The sequence below is a fragment of the Eurytemora carolleeae genome, unplaced genomic scaffold, assembly GCF_000591075.1.
Source record: "Eurytemora carolleeae unplaced genomic scaffold, Eaff_2.0 scaffold96, whole genome shotgun sequence".
Classification (NCBI taxonomy): Eukaryota; Metazoa; Arthropoda; class Copepoda; order Calanoida; family Temoridae; genus Eurytemora; species Eurytemora carolleeae.
In genome coordinates this window covers 108406-129394 of record NW_019396134.1, presented here as the reverse complement: position 1 = coordinate 129394, position 20989 = coordinate 108406, and the positions used below count along the sequence as shown (strand labels likewise).

General features: G+C 35.8%; 1 protein-coding gene and 1 long non-coding RNA gene across 2 annotated transcripts in view; one reads left to right on the top strand and one right to left on the bottom strand.

Annotated features, from left to right (window-relative positions):
* Positions 1–1695: 1695 nt before the first annotated feature.
* Positions 1696–20989, bottom strand: part of LOC111695947 (uncharacterized) — a 24057-nt gene continuing 4763 nt past the window's right edge. Inside the window, exons 9-28 of the mRNA XM_023465426.1 lie at positions 20240–20300; positions 19796–19925; positions 19067–19170; positions 17962–18799; positions 16971–17057; positions 16499–16561; positions 15915–16043; positions 15320–15524; positions 14696–14930; positions 14125–14557; positions 13758–13877; positions 13388–13447; positions 12246–12814; positions 10747–10987; positions 7963–8088; positions 7647–7816; positions 6899–7026; positions 5837–5962; positions 3311–5358; positions 1696–2035 (exon numbers count right to left, since the gene is read on the bottom strand). Of these exons, the coding sequence (XP_023321194.1) occupies positions 1982–2035; positions 3311–5358; positions 5837–5962; positions 6899–7026; positions 7647–7816; positions 7963–8088; positions 10747–10987; positions 12246–12814; positions 13388–13447; positions 13758–13877; positions 14125–14557; positions 14696–14930; positions 15320–15524; positions 15915–16043; positions 16499–16561; positions 16971–17057; positions 17962–18799; positions 19067–19170; positions 19796–19925; positions 20240–20300 (5927 nt within the window). The 3' untranslated portion in view covers positions 1696–1981. The remainder of the gene's footprint in view (positions 2036–3310; positions 5359–5836; positions 5963–6898; positions 7027–7646; positions 7817–7962; positions 8089–10746; positions 10988–12245; positions 12815–13387; positions 13448–13757; positions 13878–14124; positions 14558–14695; positions 14931–15319; positions 15525–15914; positions 16044–16498; positions 16562–16970; positions 17058–17961; positions 18800–19066; positions 19171–19795; positions 19926–20239; positions 20301–20989) is intronic.
* LOC111695948 (uncharacterized) lies at positions 8439–10097 on the top strand. Its single transcript, XR_002763967.1, has 6 exons — positions 8439–8848; positions 8950–9001; positions 9074–9284; positions 9346–9510; positions 9574–9714; positions 9824–10097. It is a non-coding gene; the product is annotated as an uncharacterized LOC111695948 (long non-coding RNA).

Sequence of the window (20989 nt, the reverse complement as noted above, 5' to 3'; positions counted from 1 at the left end):
TAAGACTTTGGACCAAGTGCTGTGGCTATAACAGGCTGAGGGGGAGGGGAGCTAGGTGCATGTGCCCCCCCCCCTCCTATCAATTTTCTACATGGATCTTAAATGTAAGACATGTGGCCGCAGCGCTCGGCCCAGAAAGGGTTTGAACCTAACTTAACCCTAAATAAATACTAATTTAATTGAAAATTGTTGAAAAAAGTGGTCATGTACAAAATTGATAGGAGGGGGGGGGGGCCAAAAATCGTTCTCTAGGACGGACCCAAACTATCGCATTCAATGTTCAAGTTCAGACAAGTACAAAATTGATAAAAGGAGTCGGGGGAAAAAGAGTCAAACAGTGTTTTCTTTGATAAAACTATATTATCAAAGAAAAAAATACGCAAAAATGTGTAAATTTACACAATATTACAAAGTAACGATTTTAAACCGACGCGACGATAAAGCTTTCCCGGCCCGCCGTGTAATCCTTAGTTTTTGAACAAAAATAAAAAATAATAAGACTTAAACTTGCAAATAATTTTACTAAAAAATTTCATACATTTACTTGTTTATTATGAATGCTACAGGTTTAAATTATGAAAAAAGTTTGTTGATGAAATTTAATGACAGACTTCAAGAACAACAATATCACGCGGCAAATGCGCAAAATCCATACTTGAACGGGATGGTTCCTAGCTTGGCGGAGGGGGGGATAGATAAAACTCCTATTATTGAGGGTTAGGTTAGGTTAAGACTATTTCTGGGCCGAGCGCTGCGGCTAGGATGGGCTAGGGGGCCGAGCGCTGCGGCTAGCACAGGCTAGGGGGCCGAGCGCCGCGGCTAGGACAGGCTAGGGGGCCGGCGCTGCGGCCAAATAATCAATTTAGGAGTTTTATCTATCCCCCCCTCCGCCAAGTTAGGAACCACCCCACTTGAACTGCCTATTCGGGAGTGTATTTTTCGACCTACGCAAATCCGCTATACTGACTATACTCCACTTCTGATCTACGCCAAAAGGATTTATAAAACTATTAGGAAGCGCTCAAAAAAGAATAGATAATCACCAACATTAAAACCTTTTACTAGATGTGTAAAATTGTTAAAAATGCTAAAATGTTTTTTTGTGAAAAATTCGTTTTAATCATGTAAACATATGGTTTGAATTCCTAATCAATTATTATGAATTGGACAGCGACTTAATTATTTTTTTTCTTATAATTATCGATAGGACACTTATGCAACATTAATAGATCTTAATAAAAATGTTTTACTTTTGATACGCAAATCTCGAAATGTGATAATAATCGAAACTGGAAATTTTACTGCAGTTCAATTTTTAAGGGGGGGGGGGGGAGGCACACATTTCTTTACGCGCGCAAATGTGGGCCCACCCCCATGAGTTATTGGTCTAGTCACTAGTCGGCCCCTGAATTTATCGCCTACAAACAATCAATCGTTTAAAAGTAAAAGATTGTCAAATTTTGGATAATTTCTTTCATGGTTTATCGAGTTTTAGAATAAAATACTTAAGGAAGCAAATTAATTTAAGTTCGATAATAACAGGTCAGTAAATCTTTAATGCAATGGTCTGAATCCGATCAGATCCGTTTAGTTTTTCAAGTAGGATTCTGGATCCGCATCAATTAATGAAATAGATCATGGGCATATGTTCATTGGGCAGATTTTGCTCATTTGCAATTCAGATCGGAAATTATCTAAGTTCAACTGTATATTTTCATAAATGCGCTTGATACAAAAATATTAATTTACATTTTTACAGAAAAAGCATTGTTGTACATTGTTCAGGAAGTTTCAAACAGCGTTATTTTGTACAATTGTGCAAACAATGAATTAATTATCTCTAGTTATTTTTAACATTTGACAATTTTGATCTTCTACATAATTAAATATAATTTTCATGACATTAAACTAGATCTTTGTAGAATCTAGAAGGTGCCTCCCGACCCGGTTGTACATAAAATCTCTCGTACATAACTATCTTCTAACTTATCTCGTACAACTTCACGTACGTAAGAACTGTTGTACCCTGAACAAACTGAACAAAATAGTTTATTTAATATTGAATAAAATTTTAATTTTGAAGGATTCTTTTTGAAAAAAAAACGTATTAATAAGAGGGGGGGGGGGGTTGCACAAAACATGTTACTCTCCGGAAAATTTTAACAGTTTTTAAACATAACTTAGATAGCTTATTTTTTGCGTGTGAACTCAAAATTATGAATTTGCTTCAAGATGCTTTCAAAATATCATGCCTTAAAAAAAGCAGGTCAAAAAAGAAAATATTTGAGATTCTTAATTTTTTCAATTTTGTCATTATTCAAAACAAAAGTAGCATGCGATACATCGCACTGCAGGTAAATTGGGACGAGGAATTCATTTCTGTTGTCGAAACAGACATTGAAGCGTTCTGATCAGTGTGTTAGTAGCCAGATCTTGCATTATGGGTCATCTTGCCGAATTTACAGGTATTGGGGTACGAGTAATTAATTTCCAATGTCAAATAAGATTTTAGAGCATTAAAATACAACATGAAAATCTGTGCTAAGTGGACCCATTAGGTAACGGCTACTAGCGCGCTGGTCAGCATGCTCCAAAATTTAATTGACATTGGAAATGAATTTCTTGTGCCCAATTACCTGTAAATTGACATTCAACTAAAAAATTATGTGGTTAGATGGCCCAAAATGTAATAGCTGGCTGCTAGCGCGCCGATCAGAGTGCTAAAACTACATTTTTGACCCAAGAAATAGAATCCCCGTGCCTAATAACATAATTATCGACACACGACATGTGACATTTGTGGCAAGATGACCCATAATGCAACATCTGGCTACTAGCGCGCCGATCAGAACGCTCTAATGAAATCCTCGTCCCAATTTACCTGCAGTTCGATGTATCGCATGCTACTTTTTTAAATAATGCCAAAATTTGAAGAAAAAAAATCTCAGACGTTTTCTAAAATGCTCACGCAAGCAGAGATTTGAGGCTTTTTTGCGCTGAACTGTTCAGGCATTACATGTTTGAAAGCATCTTGAAGCAAATTCAAGCTCATTTCATGGTGTCAAGATACCAAATGCGAAAAAAACAAACATTTTCCATTAAAAGCGCGCGAACTTCTGCTCTGATTTTTAAAAACCGAATTTTGCAGTTTCAATGCATAATTTTGAGTTAACATGCAAAAAAATCAGCGTTCTACGATTCAAAGTAATGTTTTAAGTTTTTAACACTGTTTCCGGAGAGTAATACGTTTTGTGCCCCCCCCCCCCACCCCTTTACTTAAGAAGAGTTTAAAAATAAAAATAAACTATTCCTTAATTGAAGAAGTGTTGATCTTTTTCAATTGTGTTTCAGCACGTGAAGAATTGTCCATTTTGTTTTCGGCCTTTTTCTCAGTTTCCTTTGCTTTCTTTACTAGAATGTGATCGTCGGTGGATTGAGGGGGTTTCTCCGACGACTTGGCACTTCCATCCTCGACCTTTCTATTTCTGGTTTTGATTTTATCTTCTAGTTCCATTGCTGGCTGAATTGAATCAGGATTTTTACGAGTACTTCTCTTCTGCTGGATTTCGTCAGCTCCTCGAATTTCAATTTTCTTTTCAGCCATCTTCTTCCCCTCTAGTTTCTTGTCCTCTTGTTTCTTAGTCTCAGCAATACTAATTTCATCTTTTCTACTCTGGGATTTTTTCTCCCGGACCTTTCTCTCTCCGTTATCCCTGACATCTTTCTTTTTTTCAGATTTATGCTCTTTCACCTCAATCTTCAGATCCTTGACATTATTTTCTTTACTTTTCTTATGGTCAATTATGTTTTTCTTTTCTTCAAGTTTATTCAAGTCTTTTCTCTGCTCCTCCATCTTCTTGCTTTCAATTTTCTTATCTTGGGTGTTCTTTTTCTCACACACTTTCGCTGTCACTTTCTTTAGTTCCTTCTGTTCCTCTTTCTTCTTGCTTTCGGTTTTCTTTTCTTCAGTTATCTTTTTCTCGTTTACTTTCTCTGTCACTTTCTTAAGATCGTTCTTCTTTTCCTCTTTCTTCTTAGTATCATTTATGTTATCCAATGCTTTCTTGTTTCCACCTTTCTTTTCCTCCACTGCCTTGTTAGAACCCCCCTTAACATTATTTTTGTCTCTTTCAATTTTTGATACATTTTTCTTGTCTTCCACTTGTTTTTTTGGAACTCCTTTTTCCCCAGTCTTCTTGATTACATCTTTCATCTCCTCATTTTTCCCATGAACATCTTTTTTCTTTGCTTCTACAGGTGTTGTGTCTTCATCAATCATCTTTGAAGTTTTCTTTTTTTCATTGGCGAGCTCTATCACTCTCGATTCACCTTTCAAGGTCTCTCCAATCGTCTTTTGCAGAATTGTGGAGTTCCCCTTTTCTTCCTCATCTCTTAACTCATCATGTTCACTAAGTTCATCATTCTCATGATCCTCCTCCTCCTCACTTGAACTATTCTCACTCTCATCATCACTGGTATAATCATCGCTAGAAGAATCATCATCATTGATAGTTACATCCTTAAGATCACTTGAAGATGACGCCTCAACCTCAGATTCAAGATTTGGATTAGAAATTGAAGGTTTGGATTTGAAATCATGAAGAGAGGTGTTTGAGTTTGTCTTAGTAAGAATTCGTTGTGATTTCCTCGGAGAGAAAGCAAGCTGAATTTCTTCCTGGTCTAACATAGTAGCCTCAGATACTTTGACAGGTGATGCTACTTCTCGCATTTCTTCATCTTTAACTCCCGATTCCCGCCTTTTCTTCCCTCCCACAGCAGAGCCACCTCCAGATGATTTTCTTTTCTTTTCAAGCTCTTCTTTCTCTGATCCTGCTTTTTTCTTTATTCCCCGAACTTTATCATGTTTTGCGTATTTATCAAGACAATGCGCATCATATCTTGACTCCCATTCCGTACAGTCGTTCTTAAGAGGGCTCTTTCGACTTGTACTAATAAGCGACACTCTTTTACCGGGTCTTGAGGTTGCTACACACTGCAGCTTCTGTGGGGTTGCATTTTTAGAAATTGGGGCCGCTAGAGGTTTTACAGCCTCTCGTCGCCGTTGACATGTAACCTTCAGGGAGGATATGAAAGATTCAGCTTTGGTTTGTATTCCTTCATCAATATCTTCAAGCTCAGAATCTGATTCGCTTAAGTGAATCTGATTGGACGAGGTAGAGACGGGGAGAGGATGGGAATGGTCCCGAGATTTCTCTTGACCAGGGAACGGAGAGGTTTCTGTATCTGACAAGGAGCGAGATTCCTGGAAAACTTGGATAGCGCGCTGGACATCTTCAAGGGTTTCTCCTTCTCCCACAGCATTGTCATCCAAAGATTCGTCTAAGCATACCCGCATTACTAAACAAAGGGTTAATTAGAGAAAAATAAAGCTTTACTAAAAAATTCTCTTCAAATATTTTAAAGAGAGCAAGCAAATTTTTAAATTGTAAATTGAAAACTTGAAAAGTACATGGTTTACACTGACAAGAACAATAATTTATTTGTTTTGGTAATACTTAATACCCAGGGGTGTATATTTTTAAAAATTACACCCCTCTATCCCCACCACCACCACCCTGGCCCCCGGTTGGGGAAAGGGGGTAATTTTTTCAGAAACTGGGGAAATAATAAAATTTTGGACATCAAAAGGCAAGATATTTCATCTTTATTTGATTACTTTATATCCACAACTTTATTTATTTCCCCTAAATCAAGTAAAACCCCAAGAAAAAAATTCTTTTCAAGATGGGGGGGGGGGAGGGGTGTATATTTTTAAGAATTATTCCCTCCCCCCANGAGGGCGATTTTTCAAGAAAATATACATCACTGCAAATACCTTTTTTAGCTTTTGTGAACTTTGTTTCTGTCTCATTTTTTCTTCTCTCACGCTCCATCTCACTTTCACTGTTGATGACCAGGTGATCACTCTCACTATCCGTATTCCTCCCAGATACACTGAACCCTGGAGTAATGAAGGTATTATTATTATTATTAAGAATCAACCTACAGACAATGTATCATGAACTGCAGGCTATAATACAATTAAAACAGGGTAATGGTCATTATTAGAAGGAAAATAATAAAAATCTGAAAATAAATTGAACACTGGGTAGATATAATATTATTGAAAACATCAGAGGTCAATTCAAAAAATTCTCTTTCAAGGAACTGTAAGCGTTATTAGATTAACAACGGTACCCTTGACACCATTATCTGATCAATAATGTGGAAGATAATTGTAGTTTTTCTAGGATTTTAAGTGTTGCATTCGTTTCTTTAACTTCTAGATGTTAATTTTTTCAACAAAAACTATAAGAGATCTATCTATCCAATGCAAAACATGATGAATGATGCTGATACTTATCAGATTTTCAAATCTTTGGCGTTTACTTTGAATACTGTATATATCCAGCTGTAATACCCTGCATTGTCTTTGTTTTATTAAGATCATTTTTATTTAAGTTAAATCTCTTAATTGTTAAACGGGTTGGCAGGCTTAAGGTAACGTACAAACACACATCATGATGGCAAAATATGTAAAAGGACTTTTACTCCAACAACGGAGGTCTGAGATAGAGGAAGTAAGTAGGATTTCCATAGAACTAAAATTTTCTTACGTATTTCGAAAACTTCTTCGCGAAATTTCGCGTTTTTTCGCGAAATAAAAATTTGCGAAAGGAAAGCGAAAACAATGCAAAATCTCGAGGGAAATCAAAACAAAATTTTTTCTTATTTTTGGGAATTCTGTTTCGCGAAAAAATGAGAAATTTGCGCGGAACAAAAAATGTGAACTTTCAAAATTTTCGCAATTTTTTTCCTCGTAAAAATTCGCATTTTTTTTCACGAAACGATTTTCCCATTTCGCTGTAAAGCCTAAAAGTAATTAAGTGAGGTATACCAAGAATAGAAGCTGAAGGAGAGAGATAACTAGTCCTGTTTTGATCCTTGAATCCTACAGGAGAGGTTTGTCTGGAGTTTAAGGAGTCTGGACCTGACAGGAGAAACCTGGGAGACTCCGTGTAACTCCTTGCAACACAGGTTTTATCAACAACAGATTTAAAACGGGTGTATATTTTTTAGATCAAAATATTCTTCNCCCCCCGAATTTGGGATTAAAAACCACAGTAAAATAAATCCTATTAAACTGAACTGTGATTGCATAATGATGATTTTTAAATATGATTGAACTTTAATAAACTGAAAATAGATTGAATTAAGAATAAAATGAGACCTTCCAAGAGTCAAAGAAGTACATGGCATGGAGTAATTAAATGAAAATATGTGACAACCCTGTTTTAAGACTTTGTTTTGGGGATTTCCTTCTTTACTTTAAGTTGTAAAGGATGAAAGGAATACCGATAGCTAAACTTAAAAGGCTCAATACGAGTGATCAGAGCTGGGAACTTTTGAATGGTTGATATCGGGATTTATGCTAGATCTTCTCTTTTTAAAAATCTCCAGATTACATAGTGCTTGTTCTCCTCTTGTTATTAATCTCCAGATTAATTAACCAATCGGTATAAAGTTTTCAGCTCTGATGTATTGTTATGTTGTTTAATGTGGAAGCATTAATGAGGTCACATTATTTAGGACGAAATTAAGTGTGACATAAATAAATTGCACTTTTAGTGAGTTAAAACCAGTTCCTTGAGATAAAAACTTGAGTAGGAGAAGCCTGGTTGGCGGAGAGAGAATAATTCAATCCTCGATCTACTCCTGGAGTTAAGGACGGATTAACCTCTGATTCCTGTTTCTGGTTCATATTTTCCTGCTGCTCCAAACAGGAGCTTAAACCCTGCTCCACCAGCAAACCAAGCTAGAATCAGAATTTTTTGTTAGTTAACAATGGGAAAACAGGGTGTTCAGACTAGGTTTTAAGTGCACACATTTTTTTGCGCATCTTATAAAACTAAAATTAAATCGTAGCATATTTTTCTTTACAGTGCGATGTTGCACAAGTACCTGTGTACTGTTTAATTTAGTTTTCTGGAAAGCATTCTTGAAATTCTTCCGACAGCTTTTTCTTCTCTCTTGTTTACCAGGAGATCTTGATTCCTCTCCTTGACTTGATAATCTCTCTCCCTCCGCCTACATATTATTATTATTACAGTGTGCACTATTATTATTATTATTACAGTGTGTACTATTATCATTATTATTACAGTGTGCACTGTTATTATTATTACAGTTTGCACTATTATTATTATTATTACAGTGTGCACTATTATTATTATTATTATTACTACAGTGTGCACTATTATTATTATTATTACAGTGTGCACTATTATTATTATTACAGTGTGCACTATTATTATTATTACAGTGTGCACTATTATTATTATTACAGTGTGCACTATTATTATTATTACAGTGTGCACTATTATTATTATTATTACAGTGTGCACTATTATTATTATTATTATTACAGTGTGCACTATTATTATTATTATTACAGTGTGCACTATTATTATTATTATTTGTAAGATCTACGGATCTTTTCTTAAATCTTGATGTTCAGGTTGAATCCAAAAATCGTGATCTAAAGAAGCACATGAAGATCTTCTCATCTAACTCTACACTTGTTCCTACTATATATACACGAACATTTATTCAAAATTATATATAAGATTTTATCTGAGAATTTAACTAAAGTTTATGTTAAATGTATTTTTCTGGCCTAAAGTTTAGATCTTCAAGCTTGAAAAGCTTTTTTATAATGTCTAGTTTATAATTTAAAAGAGCCTATAAAAACAAAATTATATTAATGGTCTATATATTTCAGACCACAATGGGCTAGTTAGCTGCCCTTTTTTAATCCTGTTTAGTACTCCAGGCTGTGCAATACTAGGTTTATAAACATCTTATTTAAATGTAAATGTAAACACTGCCCAAACATTTTGAATCTAAGCTCTTTAAAAAACTTATGGATGTTATATAAAGTGAACCCAGGTCATTCTTGTATCTCAACGCCTGTTTGAACTATGAACTAATAAATTAACAGGTGAAAATACATTCCTGGAAAATTTAGAACTTTTGAAGCTTATGCGAAACTAACTGCTCCCTTATCTCTTAGACCAAGTTCTCCTCTGAGGTGTCCTCGCCGTATTCCTGAACGAGGATGACAGCTTTAACATGAGGGAGAGGCTGTTTGTATACATGTTCTGTGGACTGCCTGCGGAGTACCTCCCGGCTGAGCACCAATGTCCTCACCTCCTCTCTGAGAAGTCCCGTCGGAAGTAACTGTGCTTCTCTAAACCGGGACTGCTGCTTTCGAGCAGACAAAGGTGAAGATTGAATATGAACTGCTCTCAAGATGAGACCTAATGTTAACCTAATCTTATTTAGATCCCATATACATCTCTACTTCCTATCGGAGAAGTACCCTCGCCTCTTCTCGGAGAAGTATCCTCGCCTCCTCTCGGAGAAGTATCCTCGCCTCCTCTCGGAGAAGTCCCGTCGGAAGCATCTGTGTTTCTCTAAACCGGGACTGCTGCTTTCGAGCAGATAAAGGTGAAGAATGATTATGAAGCTGTCCTCAAGATTTAGATCTAATGTTAACCTAATCTTATTTAGATCCCATCTACATCTTTACTTCCTCTTGGAGAAGTAACCTCGCCTCCTCTTGGAGAAGTAACCTCGCCTCCTCTCGGAGAAGTCTCGTCGGAAACATTTGTGTTTCTCTAAACCGGGACTGCTGCTTTCGAGCAGACAAAGGTATATAATCAAGTTTCGTGTGATCTTTGTGAATAATTAAAGACAAAAATGTGATGACCTCATCTAACACATGATAAGCCTTTATATAAAATTTCTTCATTATTTCTAGTTATGTAAAAGAGACAGCTGGTCACAAACATCCAACTCTAGAGCTATTAAATTCTCCGGCCTAATCAACTTTGTAAGTGTTATCTTAATTTATATATATTTGTTACAATTTATTCACATTTAGTACATTGTAAGTGTTCTTTTAACTAAAGAATATAAAGAAGAAGAAATAAAGAATATAAGAGACTCATGTGTATTAAAGAGGTGCGCAATGGAGAATTGATGTTGCCCCATCATGTTAATAGCTGAACAATTCCTGTGGATCTAGGTATTGTTTCTAGGGAAAATGCTAAAATTCCCAAAAACGGGCACATTATTACAGTGTGCACTATTATTATTATTACAGCGTGCACTTTTAAATGCCCAGGTCCCAGTTCCTTCCCTCCGTGAGGGGACAGTAGACCTAATTCACTATAAGAGATACAATCCCGTGGTATTAAATTTTTATGCTTTCAATTGAGGTTTCATTGTCAAATTGTTTTAAAGACGATATTATCTTCCTCATGTTACTTTTTAAATGAAGACTGATTTCCGCTTTTAAACACGGTATTAATTATAATATTAATATTAATTTAAATTTCTTAACCTAATTGACATTGGAGAAAATAAAATTATTTAACTCTTTAAAAAATAAATACTAAAATGGACTGGGTACATAGTAGCGTGAAGTACAGGGTTACTCACAAAAGGATGAGACTTAAGAGACGACTGTACAGAATTTATACTGTCTATTTTCTTATATTTAGGATTCTCTGCAACTTTAAACTGGTTTCTTTCTTTGCCATGTCAATAACTAATTCAAGACAATATTTAAGACAGACAACTTAATTTAATCTTGTAATCGTCAATTTTTTTTGGTTTTTTAAGTCGTCTACAGTCTCATTGTTTGTGGGTAACCCTGTATGTACTGTACAAATTGCAAACCTGTAAATAAACGAGACCAGGAGTATCTAAAGGTTTCCCGGAGGATGATATAAAACTATCCCTGGTAGAGGGTGAAGGAGTGTAGTAAGGAGCAGAGTAAACTTTCCCCTCTCCTCTTGGAGTTGTAGGTTCACGTACACTAGAGTAGGGTGGAGGAATATCTCCTGGTGAGTCTAAGACAGGAGTATCTAGGCTTGAAGCGTGTCTATTCCTCTCCTCCAAACAATCATTGTCTTGTGTTCTAAAGAAAGACACTTAAAGACAAAGTTGCTTTAGACGCGTAATTTCAAGTAATCCTAAACTTATTATAAAGTGGTATGCCCGATTTACAACTACACCCTGTTAATCTGTATCTATTCAACACTGTAGTGTCGTATTTGCATCTTATCAAGTTTTCATGCCTCTTTAACATAAAATTCACTTGAAATTACTTCTTGAAATTACAACCGCCTTTTATTAATTGATTATTTATTTATTCATAAACTTCAACTCAACTTTTTTAATCTCTCGTTTGTGCTTGTTAAAGTTGTCAAAAATTCATGTTATTTTAACATCCTGTCGTCATGTCATCACGTCATCATGTCATCATGTCATCATGTCATCATGTCAACATGTCATCATGTTGTTTTGTCATCATAGCATCATGTCATCATGTCATCATGTCATCATGTCATCATGTCATCATGTCATCATGTCATCATGTCATCATGTCATCATGTCATCATGTCATCATGCATCATGTCATCATGTCATCATGTCATCATGTCATCATGTCATCATGTCAATGTCATCATGTCATCATGTCATCATGTCATCATGTCATCATGTCTTCATGTCTTCATGTCTTCATGTCTTCATGTCTTCATGTCATCATGTCATCATGTCACTATGTCATCATGTTATTTTGTCATCATAGCATCATGTCATCATGTCACTGTCATCATTGCATCATGTCATCATAGCATCATGCCATCATTGCATCAAGTCATGATTGCATCAACTCATAATTGCATCAAGTCATCATTGCATCAAGTCATCATTGCATCAAGTCATCATTGCATCATGCCATCGTTGCATCAAGTCATCATTGCATTTAGTCATCATTGCATTTAGTCATGATTGCATCAAGTCATCATTGCATCAAGTCATTATTTCATCAAGTCATCATTGCATCAAGTCATCATTTTATCAAGTCATGATTAAATCCAGTCACCATTGCATAAATTATCATTGCATCATGCCATCGTTGCATCAAGTCATCATTGCGTTTAGTCATCATTGCATCAAGTCATCATTGCCTTTAGTCATGATTGCATCAAGTCATCATTTCATCAAGTCATGATTAAATCCAGTCACCATTGCATAAATTATCATTGTATAAATCATCATTGCATCATGTTGTCATGTCATCTTATAATATAATCATTTAACTGTTTAAGAAGAAATCACATTAAGGTTTATCAAGCTGCAAAATGCCTAGTTTTACTCTTTGAACTTACTTTTCTTTCCCTTTAGGTGTAAGAGGAACAGCTTTTCTGAACCCAGCAGAAGGGGAGAGAAGGTGCAACAGAGATGATGCTTGTAAATGTCGAGGGGTTTTAGGAGTTCTCACAGGAGATCTTGGCACTCTAGGAGACTTGTGGGGGGTTTTAAAGGCAAATTCCATAGGCTTTTTAGGAGTAACGGGTAGAAGGGTTGACTTCTCCGCCGCAGATGACGTTGTAGAATCAGGAGCAGGTTTAGAACTAGGTTTATCGGAGGTTTCAGGTTCGGGAGAAAGCTCAAGAATCAGCTTAGAACTAGATTTATCGGAGGCTTCAGGCTCGGAGGAAAGCTCGATAATCCGTTTTTTAAATGGTTTTTGACGATTGAAAGGTGGGCTAGGGGAATAGTGTTGGTTGTGTACTGGTTTTAATGGTGTATTTGTCAGTATAGGCATGGAGGTGTTGCATGGTGAGGTGTCGGGTATGGTTGGACAAGGTTTAGGTAGGCTCACTACCGTCTTTACAGGAGTAACTTTCAACATTTTAGGGTTTACATTCTCAGCTTCATTCTTTCCGCTTAAACCCTAAAACATAATGTTCTTACCATTCAAATCTTCTTAATTATCGAGTTCAATTAAACAGGGATGTTAGTTTAGTTCATTTACGCAAAATAAAAAAATTATAATTCTGAGTCCGATTTTAATCTTATCAGGCTAAGCCCAGAAATCACAGGCTTAACTGGAGACGCAAAAGTTTTTGCCTCAGAGAACTTAAAATTAAAACTATTTAGAGCGACAAAACCTTTTTCTTCCTGCCAACTGCCTTTTTCCCTCTCAAAATGATAAATAATTAAAAATTAAAAACAAAATCGTCACAAACATAAAACAAACATTTTGATTAAAACTCTGATGTTTGTGTGAAAAATTTATTTTATATTGTAAGTAAACATAAGTCATACAAAATAGGGAATATACACACAGTTCAAATCAAATTACAAATTTATAAAGATTTACTAAAATATTTTAGCCATTTTTTGCGAGGCAGGCATGACATCAACAAGAAAGAGGTTTTGGCACCGAAAATAGTTTCTAACTGGGTCCTGCAGAGAGTAAGCGTGCGCTACGCCTTACCCCCCTCGTCTGACCCGCCTGACCAACCTGGTTGTTGAACTTCTCCAGGTCACGCAGCAGGGTTTCTCCCAGGCCGTAGATTTCCTTCTAAAATTTTATTTGTGAAAACGAAACATAAAATAACAAACTTGTTTAAAAAACTAAAAAATTCTATCTGGAAAATGCATAACGGTGGTAGGAATGCATTCCATTCAAAAATTATTAATTGGTAAATTGTTAGGATAAAGACATTTGCAGAATTCCAACATTTTTAAAATTTAGAGATTTCATTCTGGAAAAATGTCCATTGTCCATGCATGTAATTTTAGTCGTCTTTATTCAGGAGCAATTTGCCATCACAAAGTTTTCCCCCCCTTCTAGAAAATCTCACAATTGGGGTTCTGTATGTTCTGGTTACCTGTAAATCTGTATCCAGTGTATCCATATTTGAATTTTCATCTTCATCCTCTTCATCTTCTTCTTCACTCTCACTTTTCTTCCTTTTCTGCTTGAGGCGAGCTCTTCTAATTGTTCTTTCCTAAATTCAGATATAATTTAAAAATTCCTTAATAAAAAAATATTGGTAATTTTATCAATCAAGGATATTAACTCTATTCTGGGTCTAAAGTTTTCATAAGTTAGACTTCTGACATGTATAACTCGACCCAATATACCCCACACCGTACATGTATGACAAACATAGCGTAACCAGGAAAAATTATATAGTAAGAAAATATTAACTCATGAGCTGATTATATCTTTCTTAACTCAAGTTTTGCACGCACCTTAACACGTTTAGAGACATGACTAGCATCCTTGTCAGCCTCCCCCAGACTTGCTCTGATCTTCTCATCCCAGGCTAAAGGAGTTGACCTGCTCGCCCCGTTTCCTGGCAAATTCACTATTCCTCCAGGACCAATAATAGTTCTCCCTGCTGCCAACTGGGTACTCTTGGTTCCACCAGACGTGGAAGCTTTCTCAATCACAGCGGAAACCTTGACAGCTGATTTCCTCGCCACTGCGACGGCCGTCCCCGGAAAATCTGGGAGCGGAAGAACTATTCTTGTTGGAATTATCAGCGGTTTGTCAATTGTGTTCGTGTTAGGTTGAGTTGTAACAGCTGTTGAGATAGTAGTTGAAGTCGCAGCAAAGGATTCTTGAGAACCTTGCAGAGCCAGTTTTTCTTTTTTCTTCTGTAAAGCAGCCTCCATAAACTTCCTGCAAATATGTAAATTGTAAGATTTACAGAGGCCAAAATTAAATAAATTATAAAGCAAATCGACAAAATAAAGTGAAATTATTTTAGGATTATTACTAAAAAACTTCAAAATTGTCAAATAAAAATGTAATCCTTACCTAACAGCTAGTGGAGGGTTTGCTACTGGAGTAAGAACTATCGGACCATTAGAAACTATTCTATTCACAGAAGAAGCATTGGAAGATACTGTTACAGTACTTGATTTTAATACCGTTACTGTTGTAGACTTGGAGGGTTGCAGAGGATCATCCACAGATATATTCTCGACTTCGAATCCTCCGTCCTCCTTAGTATCCTCTTCTTCGTCCTCAGTCTCCAGCTTACACTCAAGTTCTACAATACGTTTAAGAATAACAGGGAGTAAAAAATATACAATATACCTGATAAGTCAGAAAGTAAAATAAGCGGGAAGGGTAAAACTTCAGCGAAAATAATTTTTTTCTAATTTTTCCAGTTTGCGAAAGGCACTTTTATTATCAGCTAAAATAGCTTTCTTGCAGATTTTTGTCCCCCTTATGATTACAAAAAAGGCTCAGTAAAACAAAACCTTAAAATTTATGTTGAGAAAAATTATTTGATGAGAGGATTTATTATTAGAAAAGTTTAAACGAATGATTATCAAAATGATTTATAAAGGGTTCCTTTTTACTAAACTTTATAATATTTAGACATTACTTCCTTCTCGAATTCTGAATTTTGCGCACTTTAAACACTGCTTTTACCTTCCTCGTCGTCCTTGACGAACATAGTGTGAATCGTTGCCCAGGAAGAATCTATCTCTTTAATGGGACTGCTGGGATCAGGACGTGGAGATAAGGTTTTGATCCCGGAGTTGCGGAGAACACGACTTAGGAGCTTGTTATCTCCGGCCTCAGGATCCCCTGTAGAATCTTCTTTAGAACCCGTCTCAGTTGGCTCATCTAACACCTTAATAACAGTTCAGTTTAAGGGTGTATATTTTCTCAAAATAACATTTCCCCTTCCCATTAAAAAAATCATTTTTTCCCCAGAAGGAATGGATTTTATTACGGAAAATAAACAATTTTTTTTATGTAAAACGTATCAAAAGAAAGAAAACTATTGCCATTAGATGTCCAACTTTTCAACCAAATCCCCCCTCCTCACAATCATCAAAAATCAATCCCCCCCCCCAAAAAAAAAAATTATTAATTTCAACATGCTCTCCAGTTTTCTGCAATATTTCCCAAATTGATAATAATATTTTTTTGAGACGCGGAAAAAAGATATGAATGATTGGAAAGAGACAAAAATTAAAAATATTACAAAAATCATTGCAAACTTATTTTTCAGTAAAACCTGAGATTTGGGTGAGATGGAGAAGTTAAGAGTGCGAATATGGGTGGCGGAGAATACGGCGGATGATTGACTTCCGGACGGCGTGGATGTGGTGAAGGCAGATGATGTATTGTCTGATGGAGTCGGCATCTGTAGAAAAAAGTTGATAACAATTAGAACAACATATCAGAGATGAGACAGTAAAGACGCCCTGTAACTCTTTAAATATGAAAAATTCAAGTTTAAATTAAGTCTTCTGACTTAAAGATGGTCTTTTTAATAATTTCGAAAAGAAAGAAACAAGTTTAGGCCAAGCAGAGAGTCAAATCTAAGGAAACAGACTGTTTGAATTCCGTACAGTCGCCTCTGAAGTCCCATTCTTTGTATATAATCCTGTAAAATTAGAAATGTATATATTATCGACATCGTGAAAACTAATTTATTTGTGGGGGGAGAAGTATTAACACAGAAAATAAAATTTTCGAGAAGAAACCCCCATGGGGGAAAAAGGAAAGAATCCTTATTAAAATAAATCCTTGCACACATTTTATACCTTATGGAAACCTTTTAGGTATTTTTTTTTTTCTGGGGGGGGGAGGTTGTACCTTAGATGGGGATATTTGTTTCAAGTTAAAGGGTTCAACTTCCATCTCCATCAGAACTTCATCCTAAACAGTCATTTAATCTTAAAGGGAGTGTACGCAAAAAAAATAATAAATTATAAATTGCTGGTTTCAAAATTTATAAATTCGGGTTTGAGGAAAGAAAGCTTGGTGGCACTGATGGTCGTCCTCGCTCATTCTCTTAATTTGAAATGCCATTAAAACTTTTGTATTTGTATCTGATTAAATCAATTTATCCTAGGAAAAATGTAAAAAAAAAGTTTTCAGATTTTGTATAGTTAAAAAATTATTTATATTTTTTTGTTATTATTAATTTTAAAGGACAACCCATCATTCAATGAAATAGGGGTCGGCGCTCCTAGCCGCCGAAACGTATCCATGGGCTGACCGAACCGTGTTGAAAAATCCTAACGGCATTTAATAAAAAAGGCATTCCCTTTCAAAATAATATTACCTCTGAATAAATGCAACTTCTACGTAAACATCCCTTGCTCTTATACTTGGCCCAGGAACCTCCAAACAAGGGATTATTCTCACAAACCTTAACAAATAATATTTTAGATTTTATAACACAGTCCCTTAATTGGTCACGTCCAATTCACAACGGAACCCTTAAAAGCCTTTGTGTTCCTTGAAGAACATTAACCATTATGAAAAAGTCCCAAAAAACGAATTTTGCCATTTTTTGTCTGGTTCTCTAGTTCTCAAAAATATAGAAATAAAAAAATCTGTTGGGGGGGGGGGGGGTGGTTAAAACAATCCTTTTCTTAAAATATGGTCAAAAAAAATCTGCCAAAATCAAGGGTTCGACTATAACTTGTTACTTCTCTTGTGCAGCAATGCAATTCATAATGTAATCACAATCAGAACCTTTTGTTTAAAGTTTTTAAAAATTGTATGTTCTAAAAAACATTATTAATTAAAACATTTAATCGTTGCATTACAACCAAAAGAGAACTAAAAAGTTTTAGTCGAAGCCTTGATTATAGCAGATTTTCATGACCTAATTTATAATACTAGAAATTCAAGGCGCTTCGCGCCCTTCTTTCTAGCCTTAGAGGGCGCTTCGCGCCCATCTCCTAAATTAATTGTGAACATGTTCTCTTTGTGTACATAGTAAAACAAAACAAAAATAATTCGCGGATTTTCACAAAAAATTTCGCGGATTTTCAAAATTTTAAAAAGTTTAATGACGATCGAATTTTGATGGAGACAAATATTTGAAATTTTGATGATTCATAAACCTTCCCTGGAGTCCCTAGATGTCCCACAAAAAATTTGGGCCCGATCGGTTCAGCCGTTTTGACGTTTATTGGATACAAACAGACAGACAGACAGACAAACAGACAAGCCAAATTTATATATAGAAGGGTTGTTAAAAACTCGCATTATCGTTCCCACAAAATCGTCAATTTACCAGCAAAATTAATGTGAAAGAAAATTACCTTACAAGTCCCGCATTTCTTTTTACACTCATCACATCGGCCGCAAAATTTGGCTCTTTTCTTGAACTTCCCATTTCCATTTTTCCGAAGGATAGACCGCGCTATTGCTTCGTCAGTCTCGCATAACCCTGGATAATCCTCAACGATTGAATCCGTCCTATCTTCTTCTTCTTCAACAATGATATCACTAAGAATCATGTCAGGTGTTACACGATCATGATCACCAACATCTTCATGCTCTTCGACAATTTTACGCTTTTTTGCCGGGGGCTGTTTACTCGCATTCTTTTTCGTAGATTTTCCAGGTTTTCTGGCGGTGACGAGGGATTTAAGAGAAAGCTGAAAAGTAGAAATATCCGCAGAATTGTCAGAGGTTTTGCAGCTTTCATCTTCGCTCTTATTTTTATTCTCCGATGTGTCAAAACTTTTGTCCTTCTTGTGCTTTGCCGAAATATTAATAAGCTTGTGGAGCCGACTTGCTGATTTGCTTTTTGATAATAGTTTCTCCTCACTATGATTTTTTAACATCGGTAACGCAGCCTTTTCAACCCCCTTCGGACTCAGCGTTTTACTGCTGGAGAGGTTTACAAGTTTGGACAATATACTGCCAGCCATCCCGGAGACATTTCCTTCCGATGTCACCGACATATCGTTCTTGTGTTTAGGCTTTGTAACTTTTCTCCGGTTTCTCCGGGGTTCTTGGCTCAGGGTGTCACTTGAAGCACTGGGAGTTTTGTCATGTTCTGAGTTTTCAGACCTACCCCCTTTAGAAGGAGGGGATTTAGTTTCGAGAGCCGCTGCAGGAGTTGCAGAGTTGGAATTAACTTTTTCTCCAAAACTAAGAAAATATAAAAACTGTTAAAAACTTCATTAACATTCGTATTGAAATACCCCACTTCAGCTTTCAGAATGAAAATGTTGAAACTATTTAGGCAGAAATAAGTAGTATAATCAAAATTGTCCTGAATGATCAAGAATGGGTTGTAAGTATTAATGGTTTGATTCTAATAAACGATTTTAATAAATATTTTAACAACTTTAGATTAATTTAAATGAAGATTGCCAATATTTCCTTTTTACAAATCAACGATTAAATCAGAACTACCTTTTCGATTTAATACTCTGTGGTGCTAGAACCTCGTTTGCAGGAGTTTTGCTTTTGGAAGAAATCTGCTCTGTGGAGTCAGAGGGAGCTGAAGGTATTGGTTCCTATTAGGTTAAACATGTTTTTAGAGGTTGGGGAAATAAATATTTTTTAAAAAAAACAATGGTTCCTGATATCTATAATATCCCCCCATCTTGAAAAAAAATTCAAAGATCAAATATGCGTAGAATGTAGGTAAAGATTTTATCTCGATCTTATAATTACATATTTTCTCACTAAACATAAACCTGTAAATTGTAGAATCCCTGTAAAATTATCTTTAGATTTTACAAGTTAAAAAAAAGTTAAAACTTTTTCCCATTATTATTTTCTTTAAAAAAATCTATTTCGAAGAGAATATATTTTCATGGGTAGGGATTGGGATATGGTACAACTGCGAGTCAATACTTAGTTCTATGTGCACTGTACAATGTACATCAGAGCCCAAAATTTAAGACAGTGCAGAGTATCGTCAAAAACCCCGGTATTGGAACCAGGATTTCCTGAATGGGTTAAGACAATTTCGTTTTTAGGTTCAATTATTTTTTCCTTAGTCTTGTCATTTTCATATTCTCTCATCGAAATCTCCACAAATATTAAGGAAACTCGGGAGTTGTATTTATCGATACTCTCTTTTTCTGCCTATGTGGACTTCAGTCTTTAATACAAATTATGTACCAGAATCAGTACCTGGGTGGGATTTAATACGGGCTGAACAGGCTTCAAACTCTGTTTTGAGGGTTGACCTGGATCAAGTTCAGGTTCAGGTTCAGGTTCAGGATCAACTAAATTCTCCGGCAAAACTTCAGGCACAGGGGTGCTGAAATATATACATGTTAAAGGAACAGTACACCAACAGCACGATTCACAATGACGGAGATGTTCTTGTTTTTCGGATCTAAAAACAATCATTTTCTATTGCAGTTTCTCGTTTAGAATTTATCTCTCTAAAAGAGAACGAAACGACGATTTCTTCCTGGAGGAAAAAGATTTAAAAAGTACTATTTGGACATGGAAAAACTAATATAAAGGGTCACTTGAATTTACTTAGATAGTCCCTTTAATGCAAGTGATGAGCCCAGAGGTAAAGTAAACGAAGCGAAATCGTGAATCAACGTCAAAACTAATAATTACCTAATTCTTGACCGGGCTTCTTCAAAAGAGGAATCTAGGCATTCTTGTTGTTGATAGGTGTCTACGGAAAAAAATCTTATAAATCTCGCATTTAAAATAAAACATTGATCTAGTTTCCTGACATATTTGATTTGATCTCCATTTTAATCTCTTTTTTTGATCTCCAAATTTAATCTACTATTTTTTCTGAGATTTGAATGTTCTTTGTACAATTGTTAATCATGAATTTCAGAATAAATTTTGGTTGACCTTAATAACCCCTCCCCCCCTATCCCCTCCTTCTCTCTCTTCCTTATTACTTTCCCCATATCCTATTGGACGAAACACATTCATTGAATGATTTAAAAATGTACCATACAATAACTTCACCGTTTGTCAGTGACTTACCAAATCCCGTCATTTTAGGGTTTTTAAAAAGGGGATGGTGGAGTTGGCACATTTGATGTAGGGGGGGGGGGCCCTGCCTTCATTTTTGGTTCAAATCTTCCAATTTTTTGGGTGCACGCCTAATTAGGGTTCGAAATTCCTATAATAAAATCAAATTGAACTTTAATGACCTCAAATGACCTCTAATGACCTCTAATGACCTCCACCAATAGAAAATATTTCAACTATGGCTTAATGCATATCAAACGAAAGCTGGGAACCCAGGGAATCCAGTAGCAGCAACAAATCCAGTGTTTGACCTTCTAATGACCTCTTACGACCTCTAATGACCTAAATGACCTCCAAAAATGAAAATGTTTTAAC